The 15,250-nt window shown below is 35.7% G+C and overlaps 1 protein-coding gene across 1 annotated transcript in view; it reads left to right on the top strand.

Annotated features, from left to right (window-relative positions):
- Positions 1–15,250, top strand: part of CEP290 (centrosomal protein 290kDa) — a 170,968-nt gene that overhangs the window by 18,605 nt on the left and 137,113 nt on the right. The window contains exons 11-16 of the mRNA XM_006889524.1: positions 4,244–4,366; positions 6,696–6,819; positions 11,142–11,314; positions 12,002–12,164; positions 13,847–13,947; positions 14,021–14,108. Of these exons, the coding sequence (XP_006889586.1) occupies positions 4,244–4,366; positions 6,696–6,819; positions 11,142–11,314; positions 12,002–12,164; positions 13,847–13,947; positions 14,021–14,108 (772 nt within the window). The remainder of the gene's footprint in view (positions 1–4,243; positions 4,367–6,695; positions 6,820–11,141; positions 11,315–12,001; positions 12,165–13,846; positions 13,948–14,020; positions 14,109–15,250) is intronic.

Genomic DNA, 15,250 nt, shown 5'->3' with positions numbered 1-15,250 from the left:
AATAAAATAATTTACAATAAGTATCACAGAATAAATCTTTTTAAGCTGTGTAAGCCATCTAGTACATGTTACCCTTTGCTTTAGTAGCATGAAAAGCACCCGTAGAAAAAAAGTAAATGAAGTGGTGAGTCTTTTTAGCAGTAACACTTTATAATAATAGATGTTATAACAGATTGACCTGCTATCTATAGATTTCTAGCCCTTGGATTTGTGAGTTTGATCTATTTAATTTTTTTGAGGGATGTGGTAGTGTTAGATTTACTCTTTTGCATTTTCTTTATTTTAATTGTGATTTCAGTAAAACTGCCAAAAAATTGGTTTTTCATTCACTCATTCTTATAGACTTTTCCCCTTTTACCCTGGTTTATGCCATAATGCATGTCCTGCTCCAAATTGGTAATTATTGTTGTTGATAGGTGATATCAAGTCATGTATGACTCATAGTGACCCTATGAGCACATACCTAAACTCTTTCTTATCCTGTGCCATCCTCATCGTCTGTGGCACATTTGAGCCCACTGATGCAGTCATTATGTCAGTCCAACTGGTTGAAGGTCTTCCTGTCTTTTGCCAACCCTCCACTTTTCCAGGAATAATTCCCCCCTCCAAAGAATAGCCTCTTTTAGCAATAAACCTAAAGTATGTGAGATGAGGCTTTGTCACCTTGGCCTCTAATGAGCACTCTTTCTAAGATATGTCTATTCTTTTTGTAAGATATGTGTATTCTTTGGGAAGTCCGTGATCTATGGACTCTTCTCCAACAGCACAGCTAGCTCAGAGATATCAGTTCGTCTTCTGTCATCCTAATTCATTGTCCACCTTTCAGATACATAGCAATTGATTGAATTAGATGCACCTTATTCTTTAAATTGACTTCATTACTCCTCAGTGATTTGGGGAGATCCCTGACTGCAGATTTGCCCAATGAAGTATGTCTTTTCATCTCCTGTATGATGATACCAAGGGTGATGATTGTGGACCCAACTAAGATGAAGCCATTGACTATTTCAGTCTTTTTTCCATCTGTTACGATATTGCTTATTGGTGCAATGGTGAGAAGTTTGTTTACTTGATGTGGAGATGCATCCATATTGAAAACATAAGTGTTTGATTTTCTGCAGCAAGTGCTTCACCTCCTTATTTTCAGCAGACAAGATTGTGTCATCTGAATAATGTAGGTTATTTTTGAGTCTTCATCTGATCTTGATGCTACATTCCTCTTCATAAATTCCAGATTCTTGAATGATATGCTAAGCATACAGATTAAGTAGGTTTGGAGAAAGGATATAACTCCAATGAACAGCTTTTTTAATATTATACCATCTACTTTTCCCTTGCTCTGTTCACCCAAGACCTGTTTGTGTAGGTATTAGTTTCACATAAGCACAATTAAGTGCCCAGAATTCACATTCTTCTTAGTGTTAGTCATAATTTGTTATGATCTATACAGTCAAATGCCTTTATATAGTCAATAAAATACAATTAAACATTCTTCTAATATTCTCTGCTTTCAGCCAGGATCTGTTTGACATCTGCAGTGGCCCTCGTGCTAGACCTCTTCTAAATTCAGCTTGGACTTTTGGTACTTCTTTATTTATGTTCTAACCTTTCTTGAATGATCTTCAGCAAGATATGATATTAATGATATTGTTTGTTAATTTTCACATTCTGTTGAATCATCTTCCTCAGGAAGGAGAACTGGCATAGACTGGTGAGCATGTCCAGAGCTGCATCTGTTGGTTGAAACATGCGAGCTGGTATTCATTAATTCCTGGGGCCTCCCTACTACCCCAAGTCTTTCAGTAAAACTTGAACTTCTTTCACTACCATTATCTCTTGATCATATGGTACTTACTGAAATATTTCAGCTTCAGTCTGTTCTTTTTTAGTATTGTTGTTGTTAAGTGCTGCCAAGTCGCAGGTGACTCATAGCGACCCTAAGAAGGAGAGTTCTTGATGCCTGGGTGCCTTTCATCCTCTATCCAGATTCATAGGGTTTCCGGAGGCAAGCTATTACGGAGGTGGATGCCACTCCTCCTTCCTTTTTTAGTATATTAACTGTATATTCCCTCCATCTTTTAATTGTTCCTGGATCATCAAGATTTTGCCCATAGCATCTCTCAATGTTGCAACTTTAGGCTTTGATTTTTTTCAGTCTCTTCAACTTGAGAAATGCCTAATTAATTCTTTTCTTTTTATTCTTCAGTAGTAACACTTTGTTCTGCCTTCTTAAACTGCCCTTTAAAATCTTCTCTTCAGCTCTTTTACTTCAGCATTTTGTCCCTTTGTTATTTGCAATACACATGCTGTCTAATTGTCCAGTCATTTTACATTGACTTTCCTTTTACCTAGTCCAATGCAGTGCTCATTATTCATCCTTTCCCTTCCTACTCTTAAGCAAACAATATAATAAAATATCTCAAGTAGTATTGCTTTTTATCTCTATAATTTTTCTTTGTAACTGTGAATGTTGTTTAGTTGACTCCTTACTAATTGACATTTAAACGTGCTTTCAATTTTGAGTGTAAGAAATTTTATTGAATATACTAGTAGATTAATGTTTTTACAGTGATAAATTGCTGCATTGCAATTATCATGTTGTTGTTGTACTGTTCAGTCCAAACTGACCCATAGCTGACCCTCCACCAGCTTTTCAGAGGCAGTAAATTGCAGGGGAGAAGATTGTTGATCTTTTCTCCTGGGGAGCAGCTGGTGGATTCAAACTGCCTACCTTTGGCAATGCAATTGTTTATCCTAAGCCATCAAAGAAACGTCATATATATTATAAATGTATTTCTTTAGTTTTTACATTTGTCTCTATATTTTTCCTATGTGATATTTCTTTTTACATTGTGTAGCTTAATTTATTTACATGTTTTTAGACTTTATATTGTTAACAGAAAGGCTTCTTAACATAAAGTCACTTTCTCAAGGTTTTCTTATAGTATTTTCTGGCTTTATCTTTAACATTTAAACATTTGTGGCACATTTAATTTCAATTTGATTTAAGGAGTGATCTTGGATACATTATGATAAGATGTTACCTTACTAAACTAATGTCATTCATGAACTATTTTATCTTCTTACTTTCATTGCAAATATACATTATTTCTGTTGAGTTTGAGATTATTTCTTGAACCTTCTTTGTTATGTGATTTATTTTTTAATCATCTGTACTTTTTAAAATTACTGTGCTTAAATAGATGAAAAAGCTGCTTTTCTCATTTTTATGTGATATTGATAAACACTTATCCAACTCCTTAAATGTTGTTGCTGTTATGTGCCATTGAATCGCTTGCAACGCATTGCGACCCTGTGTACCACAGCCCTAAACCCTGCTGTGTCCTGTGCCAGTTGCACTGTCTCTGACACAACTACCCCGATTCCCCCAGTCACTGAATTAATCCACCTCATAGAGGGCCTTCCCCTCCTGCACTGTCCGTCCACCCTACCATGCATGATGTCCCTCTCCAATGACCAGTCCCTCCTTACAACATGTCCAAAGTATGTCAGACGAATCCTCAGAATCCTTGCCTCCAAAGAGCAGTCCAGTTTAACCCTCTCCAGGATGAATCTGTTTGTTTTCTTAGCAGTCCATGGTACACTCACTACTCTTCTCCAGCACCACAGCTCAAAGTCATCAATTCTCCTCCTCCCTATCCTCCCTAGTCATTGTCCAACTCTCTAACACGTAACAAGTGATTGCAAAGACTGTGGCCTATAATCAGACGCACCTTAGTCTCCAGATTGACACCAGAAGAGCTCCTTAAATACCAGAAAAAAATATTAAAAGTATCATATTGATCCTTTGATTGCATGTGTTTATATTTCTAGATTTAGTTAGTATCTTGGTGATAGCTGTTCCTTGTATCCAAGAAAACACGCTACCTCTTTATTAATTGAGAATGTCTCGTGACATTTTAATTATTTTTTATAAGAATTACATAAAACTTTTTGTATTTATTTAAATCTTCTTGCTTATAAATATTTTTTAAAATTTAAGATTAAAGATTGACTTTATTAAAAGGAAAAGTTTATATTTTTTGAACAATATATTACTGGAACTGTAGGTGATAAACTGAAGGAAGGAAGGTTGAAAGATTGAAGGTGCTAATATTTTTTTACGTCAAAGGATTTGATTTCTTCTATTTCCTTGATCGTTGCTGATTATTAGAATCTTCATTGTAAATAAAGAATAGTTTATTATTTATTATATAACTGATTTTATTGTGTTTATTTCTAGTTAATTTTGTCTTCTAAAGATGATGAAATTATTGAATATCAGCAAATGTTACATAATCTGAGGGAGAAACTTAAAAATGCGCAGCTTGATGCTGATAAAAGTAATGTTATGGCTCTGCAACAGGTAAAAGTAACTCAAAATTTTACTTATCAATTTCAGCCTGGTTGAGAACGGAACTCTGAACTATGTCAAATTTTCCCTATGCCTAATCAAGTGATGTGCACTAAACATAATTGTCCAGTTGATTCCAACTCCTAGTGAGTCTATAAGAGCAAGTAGAACTGCTTCCATAGGTTTTCCAAACTCTACTAATTAAAGAAGTACTAGCAAATCTTTCTCCATGGAGTGGCTTGAAAATTAGAATCACCGGTCACTGATTAGCAATAGCAACTAAATGCTTGACCATTGTATCACCAAGTTTTTTTTAGAGAGTGTTTAAAATGTTTTATCCTCTCTAATCCCAGAAAAAATGAAGTAAAATTTAGAGTTGGAGTTAGAATTAGTTATCTTTCTATCTATCTATCTATCTGGTTTCTTTGTTAATATAGATAGTATTATACATATTGTTTAGGTTGGGAATAATTTCATAAGATATTTTATTTTTAATGATTTTTAAGTTTTATTCTCTTATTAAAGATTACTATACTACAGCTATCCTATTTAGTGCTGAAATCCTCTATAAATGTAAAATGAGTTAACAATTTTCTTATAATTTGTGCCAAATTAAAGTTTTCTGTTTGGTAAAAAATAAACTATAAGAGGAGCAGGTGCAATGTTAGATTGGCAGTGGCTGAGCCTGACTGCTATTTGCTTCATAAGAGGGAACTGTCCCCATCAGTAATATCCATAGCAATAAACAAATAACTTCTAGGTCAAACACACCACCTCCTATGCTCCGGCACCTGTTTGCATCAATCACTGTTCAGTATTCATTATTGACTTGCAGACTTTACTCAGTTGTGGTACCAAGAATGAGATTTATTAGAGAAATAATTTGGAATGTGGGAGAGGCAAAGACTATCTCACAATAAAAGTCTAGATTTAGTGCAGTGGTCCCAAGCCAGATTAACAGCAAAACATAATTGTTTAATAAGTTAAAGTTCTGGTTTCAGTTCAGCAGCACAAATTCATTGAGCCTCTGGTTTCCTCAATTATCCAGCAGAGTTTTCCTTAGAGCAGTTATTAGTCAGCTTCTCCTTCCATCATCAAGCAAGAAGAGCAAAACCTTTAACTGTGGCCCTTATCTCAGGGCTCCTTGCTCCAGTTTCTCCCCAGCAATGCTAGTCTCTCTACTACCATCACCAGGGTCTTGCCACCAGGGTCTGCCTCTCCTCAGGGTCTTTCTCTAGTCTCCTTCAAGTCTTGCTGCTCAATGTGGGAAGCACTCTCTTTCTCAGCCTAATTCCACAGCTGTTGATGATATACAAGATCATGTATCCACTTTTAAGGTAGCTAGAGACCATAGGGGGCTAAAGTAATGGCTTCGAAAGCCAACTGCAAGCTAACCCTGCAAATACTTTTACACAGTGAACTCTCACTTTTGTAATCTGTGCTTTCTAGTCATAGACCAAAGAAGAAAGAATTTTGGAAAGTGAACAGTAAGAAAAATTATAGTATGCAGTATTTTTTAATTAAATTCTGGCATGGAAAAACAAAACTTAGTAAAAGAGCTAATAGAGGAATAGCATGAAGACTAAAAATCATTAAAAGATTACATTGAGGAAGCTCTGGTGGCCTAGTGGCAAGAAGCTACTTTGCAATCCCGAAGGTACATGGTTTGAATCCAGCAGATACTCCGCTGGAGAAAGAAGGGTAATCTCCTTCTGTGTCCCTTGGATCCGACTTGATGATACAAAACAAAGGAAAAAATAAAACAAAAAAAATGTATGTGAACTTTGTAAATAAACTAGTAAGTTAAGACAAAAAAAACCAAAACAAAACCAAAAAACATTAGGTTGGATGGGAGATAAAGTATATACAAGAAATAGAGTAAGAACCTAAAAATTATAAGTAGTTTTGAAATTCCTGTTTTACAGAATATGCCCATTTTACCCATTTTTTAAAGTGTTAAGCAGAATTATTGAACATTGTCTAATACAGTAGAAGTATACTCAACAATAGCTCATTCTTTGCTAGTCAGAAACAACTCATAGCCGACCCTCTAGTTGCTTTTCAGAAGCCTTACATCACATGAGAGAAGATTATCCTTCTTTCTCTTGTAGAAAAGCTAGTGGATTCAACCTTTCTTCCTTGGGTTGGCAGTGCGCAACTAGGCGTACCAGAGCAAAGTAAATAGAAAAATATAAGTTTTATCTCTCAGAAACTATTCTACATTATCATTGAAAAAGAAGAGTCTTACTTTTGTCTTTGTGTTTTAAAATACATGTTAATGTCTATGAAATGCTAATCTTAATGTCTATGAAATGCTAATCTGTGACCTTTGAAAATCCAGGGAGTACAAGAACGAGATAGTCAAATTAAGATGCTCACCGAGCAAGTAGAACAATATACAAAAGAAATGGAAAAAAATACTTTTATTATTGAAGATTTGAAAACTGAACTCCACAGAAACAAAGGTACCTTAACATTTTATAAGTTCATAAAATTTTGTATGCTATGTTTTAAAAAAATGAGTAGAAAAGACATTATATCAAGAATATATATTGCTGAGCCTTCTTCTTTTGTATTTTATCATAGTTTAAAAACTATATAGGATATAAGTAATTTTAGATATCTTGCTTTGTGATATTCTTAGGTTTCCTCTAGTTTATTTTGACTTTCAGTGATCCCATGTAATAGAGTAGACCTACATCGCGGGAATTTCTTAGTTTTAATCTTTATGAGAGGAGCCTTGGTAGCACAGTGGCCAGATGCTTGACTGCTAACTATAAAGTCTGCAGTCCATACCCACCCTGTCTGTCAAACTGCTCCTGTAATCATTACATGTTAGAAAACACTAGTTGTTGTTGCTGTTGATATGTGCCACTGAATTGACTGCAACTCACAGTGATGTTAAGAACAGCAGACCTGAATCTTGCCTTATCCTGCACCATCCTCACTATCTCCAGCAACACTCTTGAGCCCATTGTCATGGTCACTGTGTCAGTCCAACTTGTGAGTCTTCCTCTCAAGGCTGACCTTCCACATTTGCAAGCATAATGCCCTTCTCCGAAGTCTGGCTCCTCCTAAAAATTTGTCTGAAGTGTGTGACATTTTATCATCCTTGCTTCCAAGGAGCACCCTGATTTCACTTTCTTTAAGACCAACATGTTCTTTGGGGCATCTATGAGATACTCATATAGCAAGACTGACTACAGTCAGGTTCACCTTAGTCTTTAAGTTGACATCCTTGCTTCTTAAGACTTAGAGAAATCCTTGACAACACATTTCAGAACCGGTCTTTTGATTTCTTGACTGCTGATAACAAGGGCTTTGATTGTGGATCCAAATCATTGACAACTTCAGTCTCCATGTGTCATGATGTAGCCTTTTGGCTTGGTGGTTCTGATTTTGTTTCCTTGATATTGACATGTAATTCACATTGAAGGCAGTAGTCCTTGATCTTTTGCCGCAAGCACTTCACATCTTTGAAACTTCAGCAAGCAGATTGTGTCATCTGCTTGAAACAGGTGGTTGATGAGTCTTCCTCTGGTCTTGATGCCACATTCATCATTAAGTCTGGCTTCTTGAATGATTTGCTCAGCATACAGATTGAATAGGTTTGGAGAAAGGTACAGCCCTAACACACACCTTTCTTAATTTTAAATCATGCAGTGTTCCCTTAATCTGTTTGGAAAATTGACTGGAAGAGATACATTTTTATTCCCATTGCCATAAAAGGTGAGCCAATATAACATAGACATTATGGAGCAATAATGTTAACATCACATGCAAGCAAAATTTTGCTGGTTATTAAAAAATAGAACAGAAAAAAAAAAACCAACAACAACAAAAAAACAAACATAGAACAGCACGGTAGCAGAGAACTGCCAGCCCCAAAGCACATGATTCATACCCATCACATGAGAAAAATGGGCAGTCTCCTCCCATGTAATTATAGCCTTTGAAAACCTGCTGGAGAGTCAGCTGTGGATCTGCTCCTACTCAATAGTACATAACAGACAATAATCAGCAAAGAATGAGACAATTTTTATTTGCAGCATGGCAAATGATTAATAAATTAATGATGTTTATTATAATTGCTAAGAATTAACATGTAAAGAGAAAATAGTAAGTATGGATATTGTGTATTCTGTATAGGCAAAACTTTAGGGGGTCTGGTAGCCTATCTATAAGAAGTTGCACTGCAGTCTCAAAAGAATGTGATTTGAATCCACTAGCTACTCCAAGGGAGAAGGATGGGCAATCTCTAGTGTAGTTTACTGCTTCTGAAAACCTGCTGGAGGACCAGCTAGAGGTTGGTTCCAACTCAGCAACACACAACGATAAGTGTGTAAGTGTGTAATCATTGATGTGAAGGCTGCAATTTAGATCTATAGGCAAAACTTGAACAAAACTTGAAAAAGATAAGGGAGTGAGCCATGCCTATGTTTTCTTTGAAGGCAGTGCTTCTAAAGGAAGCACTGTTGGCCTAGTCAGCAGGAAACTGCACTTATAAGTAGTAGAAATAAGCAGACAGCCTCTGGAGCAGAAATGTGCCAAGAACTTACATAAATAATATACTTTGTCAGTAAGTGTTTGTTATGAACACATGTGAATTATCTGTCAATAAATTTTAGAGTGATAGTAATAATACATTGTAGTCTAAAGAGCTTGATTAAAGAGTACATTTTTTAGCTATTTGCCAAGATTAAGTTTAGCCGCATGTGACAGAATAATCCCACACAGTGATATATTAAATACAGAAATTTATATTTTTCTGCTAGAAATTTATGTCTTTCTGATAGTAATTAAAGTTAATGCATTTATTCAAAATTTGGTATTGCAGCTGCATAATTAACAGGTATCTGGCATCTTGTGTCTAGTTCTAGCCATCTCAGCTTGTTGTCTACATCTCGTCGTTCTGAGGAGACTGCGCTCCCACTTTCATATCTGTGTACTTATGGAATGCAGAAAAAAAAGTGGCCCCCATGTAAAAATCATCTCAGCATAAAAGCATAATGTTAATTGTAGAACAAAGTTCAGGTCTTTTTTCATAGGATCGCTGTAAGTCATATTCGACCTGACGACACTTAACCACTACTAACTGAGACTAGTGCTATATTTTGGAGGAACATTCTTCTATTTTGTACATCACTGTTTGCCAGATTTGCTGTACTGAGGTAATCTGGGTTTGCTGTGATGCTGAACCTTGTGCCACTGGGGTGTGAAATGCCATAATGGTTTCCCAAAGGTGACAGTGTTTGGTTGAGCTCCCAGTTGTAAAACAGGTTTGGAAGAAGGAGTGGCATCAACTTCCTAACACACATGCCTATGGAAACTCTATGGACTTGGAGAAAGGACAATAGTTACAGAAAGGCATTAGGCCTTTTGTTCAAGGAGTCACTATGAGTCATGCTCAACTCGACAGCAATCCACAACAACAACTGGTTGTGCAGCTGGTTTCTATTTATAGTCTGTTAGCCAAACTTCACTACATGGTCACTTCTAGGCTGCTGGAATAGAAGTGGAAAATGATACTTGTTCAGGTAAACAGTGTATTTCTGTGACAGTTAACAAAAAGTAGCTGAGTATTTGGGTAGTCTTGGGAACTCTGGTGCCCTAGCAAAGAGTTACTCTGTCAACCCAAAACCAGCCTTGTCTGTGGGACAACAAAGAGTAGTCTGTTCTCGTCAACTTTGTTGTTTTTTTTTTGTTAGGCGCCATTGAGTTCAGTATGATTCATAGCCACCCTATGAGCAAAAGATCTAAACCCAGTCCTGCTCTGCGCCATCTTTATACTTTCTGACACACAAGAGCCCATTGCAGCAGTCACCGTGTCAATCCACCTGATTGAGGGTCTTCCTCTCGTTTGCCGACCCTCCACACTTCCTCTCCAAGGAGTAGCGCCTCTTGGCAATATGTCCAGTGTTTGTGAGGTGAAGCCTCATTATTACCTCCAAAGAGCACTCTAGCTGCACCCTCTCCAAGACTTACCTGTTTGTTCTCTTGGCCATCCATGGAATGTTCAGTGCTCCTCTCCAGTACCAACTCAAAGGCATCAATTCTTTTCCTATCATCCTTATTCATTGTCCAGGTCTTGGACACATAGCTAGTAATCAGAAAACCTATGGCCTTAAGCAGATGTGTCTTAGTCCTCAAACTGAAATGACTACTCAATAATTTGGAAAGGTCCCTAACAGCAGATTTTCCCTGTGCATTGTGTCTCCTTATTATTGGTACTGCTGGTACCAAGGGTGTTAATTGTGGATCCAAGCAAGATGAGGCTGTTGACAGTTTCAATCTCCTCTCCATCTGTCCTGACACTACCTATTGGTCCAGTGGTAAGAATATTTTCTTTCTTGATATTGAGACACAATCCATACTGAAGGCTGCATTCCTTGATCTTCTGCAACAAGTGCTTCATGTCCTCCTCACTCACTCGTCTAGTTTATAGCCTCTGAAAACTCAGCTGAGGATTAATTGTGAGTCAATTTCCAACTCAGCAGCATTGAGAGAATAGTTACTGCTACAGTCATCATCTTCGTAATACAGTGCTACACAACTATAATCCTTCAGCTAAGAAGAATTTCTTGAAATATACAAATGGTATTAATAAAATAGAAAACTTTTACTTTTCCAATATAAAATTGTTATGTTAAGGGAGCTCTTTAGCAACAGAGCATCTCTTCTCAGACCTTACTAAGTCAGAACGAATGATTTTAAGGTCAGAATGAATGATTTTAAGGACTGTAAGAAGGCAATGCAGTTTATTCATATTTTGGTTTTTACCCTGTAGGTGCTTCAAGCCTTTCACAACAGACTCATTATATGAAAATTCAGTCAAAACTACAAAGTTTAGAAGAGAAAACCAAAGAGGCTGAGAGAATAGCTGAGCTGGCTGAGTCTGATGCAAGGGAAAAGGATAAAGAACTTGTTGAGGCTCTGAAGCGATTAAAAGATTATGAATCGGTATGTATTTTTACCTTTTCAGTCAAGCAGCTTAGTTAGAGTCATTCCTGTCACTCAAGATTAGATTATCTTGTGCTGTTTACTGCTTACATTTTAAAACATTCCAATAAGTATCATTTGTTCAAAAGATATGTTAAACTTTTCAGACCCTTGAGCAGCACTTCATTTGAAGTATTTTCAAACCATTTCTCCCAGTTAATCAGCTTTGGTGATGCTGCAGGTTTAGATGTTTTACTGTCACTATGTAGATACAATATTTCTAGGTAAATGGTAAAAATTATAGCAGGAATAATTTGTAACCTGTTGTGTCAACACAGCTTTCATTTGTACTTTTTAAAAAATATCTTTTAGAATAAAAACTGAATCGGGCAACTGATGTCTTAAATCTCTACTCATATAATTGCTTTGCTCTTAAATTTACTTTTTCTCTATATAGGAATTTTATACATACATAATATTTCATAATCATCTTGCTATTTAAGACTCCATACTAGAATTTTTACTTTTCCTTTTTCTATCACTATTACTGATTTTGTTTTATGAATGCACAATAAAATTCACACTTTAAAGATGTACACCCTATTAGACATTTGTATATTTTTTCACAGAAAGAAAATAAATTACTGAATTTGATAAATGTGTCTCAATAAAGCATATTATATGTAAACTAAATTGGACATTTTATAGGGAGTATATGGCTTAGAAGATGCTGTTGTTGAAATAAAGAATTGTAAAAATCAAATTAAAATAAGAGATCGAGAAATTGAAGAATTGACAAAGGAAATCAATACTCTGGAGTTGAAGATCAATGATTTCCTTGATGAAAATGAGGCACTTAGAGAGCAGGCAGGTAAGCTACATATACATGTGTTGTTATGTATCGTCAAGTCTCCTGCGACTCATAGCGACCCTATGCGCAACAGCTCTAAACCTTGCTCTATTCTGTGCCAGTCTCACTGTCTCTGACACACCTACCCCCGTTACCCCAGTCACTGAATCAGTCCATCTTATTGAAGGTCTTCTTCTCTTAAACTGTCTCTCCGCTCACCCAAGCATGATGTCCCTCTCCTAGGACTGGTATGTATTTCATTTAAACAGATTTTCAAGTGTTTTGGTGAATTTTTCTTATTTGCTTATTGTTATTTAATTTAAAAAATAGTTAAATGCTTGTTTTCAAGTGAATCCTTCTGTAAAAATATTTAATACCAAAAATAGAGCTGCTTTGTTTGAAATGGAGTTCACAAAGGAATTTAGTATCTTATGAGTAATGTCTACAAAGCACTTTTGTTTCACATACATTAAAATAGACATTTAGAAATACTGGCTACACTTTTTCAGACTTAAGTATTTGGTTTTTACACTATAAATAGCTGAATATTTTAAATTCACCATTGATTCTAGAAAATATTTTTTAATGTGAATGTTAACTTTGGCAGTTCTAGCTAAATTACTAATTAACAATGAAAATGCAAATCTAAGTATTGTTTTCATTACACTTCATGATATCAGAAGTTTATGCTTTCTTAGAGTTAAAATGACTCTAAAAATGACTATTCTCTAGAGGAAAGAAAAACAAAATATTTAAATGACTAAACTAGCACTTTAAGTTGAACCAGGGCCGTGAGGTATTATTCTGATAAATTTAATGTACCAGATCATAGTAGACAAGAATCTGAAATTCTTAACATTAAATTACCAATTTCTGCACCTGCCACAAATATTATGGTTGTTCCATGCCATCAAATCGGAAAGGATTTATAGCTGACCCTCCAGTAGGATTTCAGAGGTTGTCGATGGCATGGGAAAAGATTGCTCATCTTTCTCACACAAAGCATCTAGTGGATTCAAACCACTGGCCTTTGCATTGGCAGCATACATAACTTCTTACCCCTAGGTCACCAGAGCCCACTAGATTTTCTGTAGTGAAAGTCTCCAAATTATGATTTATAATCCCTTTTGCAGTCTTGATACCTAGAATTTAGAGCACATCTACTTAGCAAATTATATTGTGAATATACAACTAGTAATAATAAAACAATTAATAATAATAATAATAATAACAATGACTACTATGGCTGCCAATCCTAAGATGCCTGGTTTGAATTCACCAGCTGCTCTGTAGGACAAAGATGTCTCTGCTCATATGATTTACTGGCTCTGAATGAATACCTGGTGGAGGGTCAGCTGTCAATAAGTTCTGATTCGGTGCTACATAACAACATGTGCCAGGCACTGTAATAAACAATATTTTTAGAATAGTTTTAGTATAACCTGGTGATAAGCTGTAAAAAATGGAATTCAGTAGTATTTGGTTAGTTGAAAGGAGAACTTAATCATAGGGGTATTTTCCTTCTAAGCATTGCTTCCATTCTTTTTTTGTATTCTTTTATGTCTAAAATATTGAGAAGATGCGTTTTTGTCATGATTTCTATTAATAATTATGATAAAGGATACTATATTGCAATTTTGTCATAGATAATATTTAAGTACATATAAATGTTGATATTTTAATGATATTATTTTCAATTTTAGGCTTCGAGCCGAAGTCAATGATTGATTTAACGGAATTTAGGAATAGTAAAAGAGTAAAACAGCAGCAATACAGAGCTGAAAACCAGATTCTTCTGAAAGAGGTAAGTGCTGAGATAAAAATAATTATTGTCTTTATTGAACTAAACAAGAATATTAATACTTCATACTTTGCAGATTGAAAGTCTAGAGGAAGAACGACTTGATCTGAAAAAGAAAATTCGCCAGATGGCTCAGGAAAGAGGAAAAAGAGCTGCGTCTTCAGGTATGCGAAATATCACAGTCCTTTAAAAGAATTATTGGTAAAGTTGTCTGAGACTAAAATTTTTCTGTGTTAGAAATATTTTTGGTGTTCAACTGTCATTCTGCTTGAAGTTCAAGAAGTTAAAACAATGGCCTAATGAATGAGGGAGCTCTAGTTCTCTAGTGGTAAGGAGCTACGCTGCTTTTTGATTATTATTATTAATGATTTTTAATGCAACATACATATTTTTTACAACATATTCTTTCAATTTAATTGTTTCTCCATTCATTGTTGTATATTTTTCTCCCTGCCCACCCCTCCCCCCAGTTCATTTTTCTCTTTGAAAAGAAAAAAATTCTTTCATTGTGATACAGTCCTCTTCCAAGTCCACAGTCCACTTGACTGTGCATTTCTTTTTCTGTAATTTTGTCATTTTAAACAGTTCTCTCCCTCATCTGTTTCAATACAGCATACATTATTTATCCCCTCTTTTCTTAGGTTCCCCCCAACTCTGATGTCAGACCTGCTTTACAACAGTGGCACTATGCAGTATTTGCCCTTTTGTGACTGAGATATTTCACTCAGCATAATGTCCTCCAGATCACCCATTTTGTATATTATTTCATGAGTTCTTGGTTTTCAGTGCTGAATAGTATTCCATTGTGTGAATATTCCACAATTTTTCTGTCCATTCATTTGTTGATGGGTGCTTGGGTTATTTCCAACTCTTTGCTCTTGTGAACAAAGCAGTAATAAACATGGGTGTGCATATATCTGCTCGGGTGGCAGTTATGGTTTCTTTATATTCCCAGTAACGGAATTGCTGGGTCAGATGGTATTTGTATTTCCAACTTCTTGAAAAAGCACCATACTGTCTTCCATAGGGGTTGCACCATTTTTTTAATTATTGTTAAATTTTATTAGTTTTAATGAACATTTTCAGAGATTTTGGGTTCTCATTAATTTATTGTTGCACTGTTTTCTCTACCCTCCTCCCCAGTTCGTTCTTCTCCCCCCCCCAATGTCTGTTTTAATTGTCCAGTTGCCATAGTGCTTGTCAAAACCAGTTCTGATTAATCTCCTTTGTCAGTGTGTCCTTTGCCATTCCCTATCACTCCTCCCTGAGAGAGACTTCACCCTGATTCATAAGGAAAAGGGGATGG

Source organism: Elephantulus edwardii, unplaced genomic scaffold (assembly GCF_000299155.1).
Source record: "Elephantulus edwardii isolate Elephantulus edwardi_28Jun2011 unplaced genomic scaffold, EleEdw1.0 scaffold00078, whole genome shotgun sequence".
In the NCBI taxonomy this organism is placed as follows: domain Eukaryota; kingdom Metazoa; phylum Chordata; class Mammalia; order Macroscelidea; family Macroscelididae; genus Elephantulus; species Elephantulus edwardii.
The sequence above is the reverse complement of the archived record's forward strand: the minus strand, read 5'-3'. Positions and strand labels throughout refer to the sequence as shown.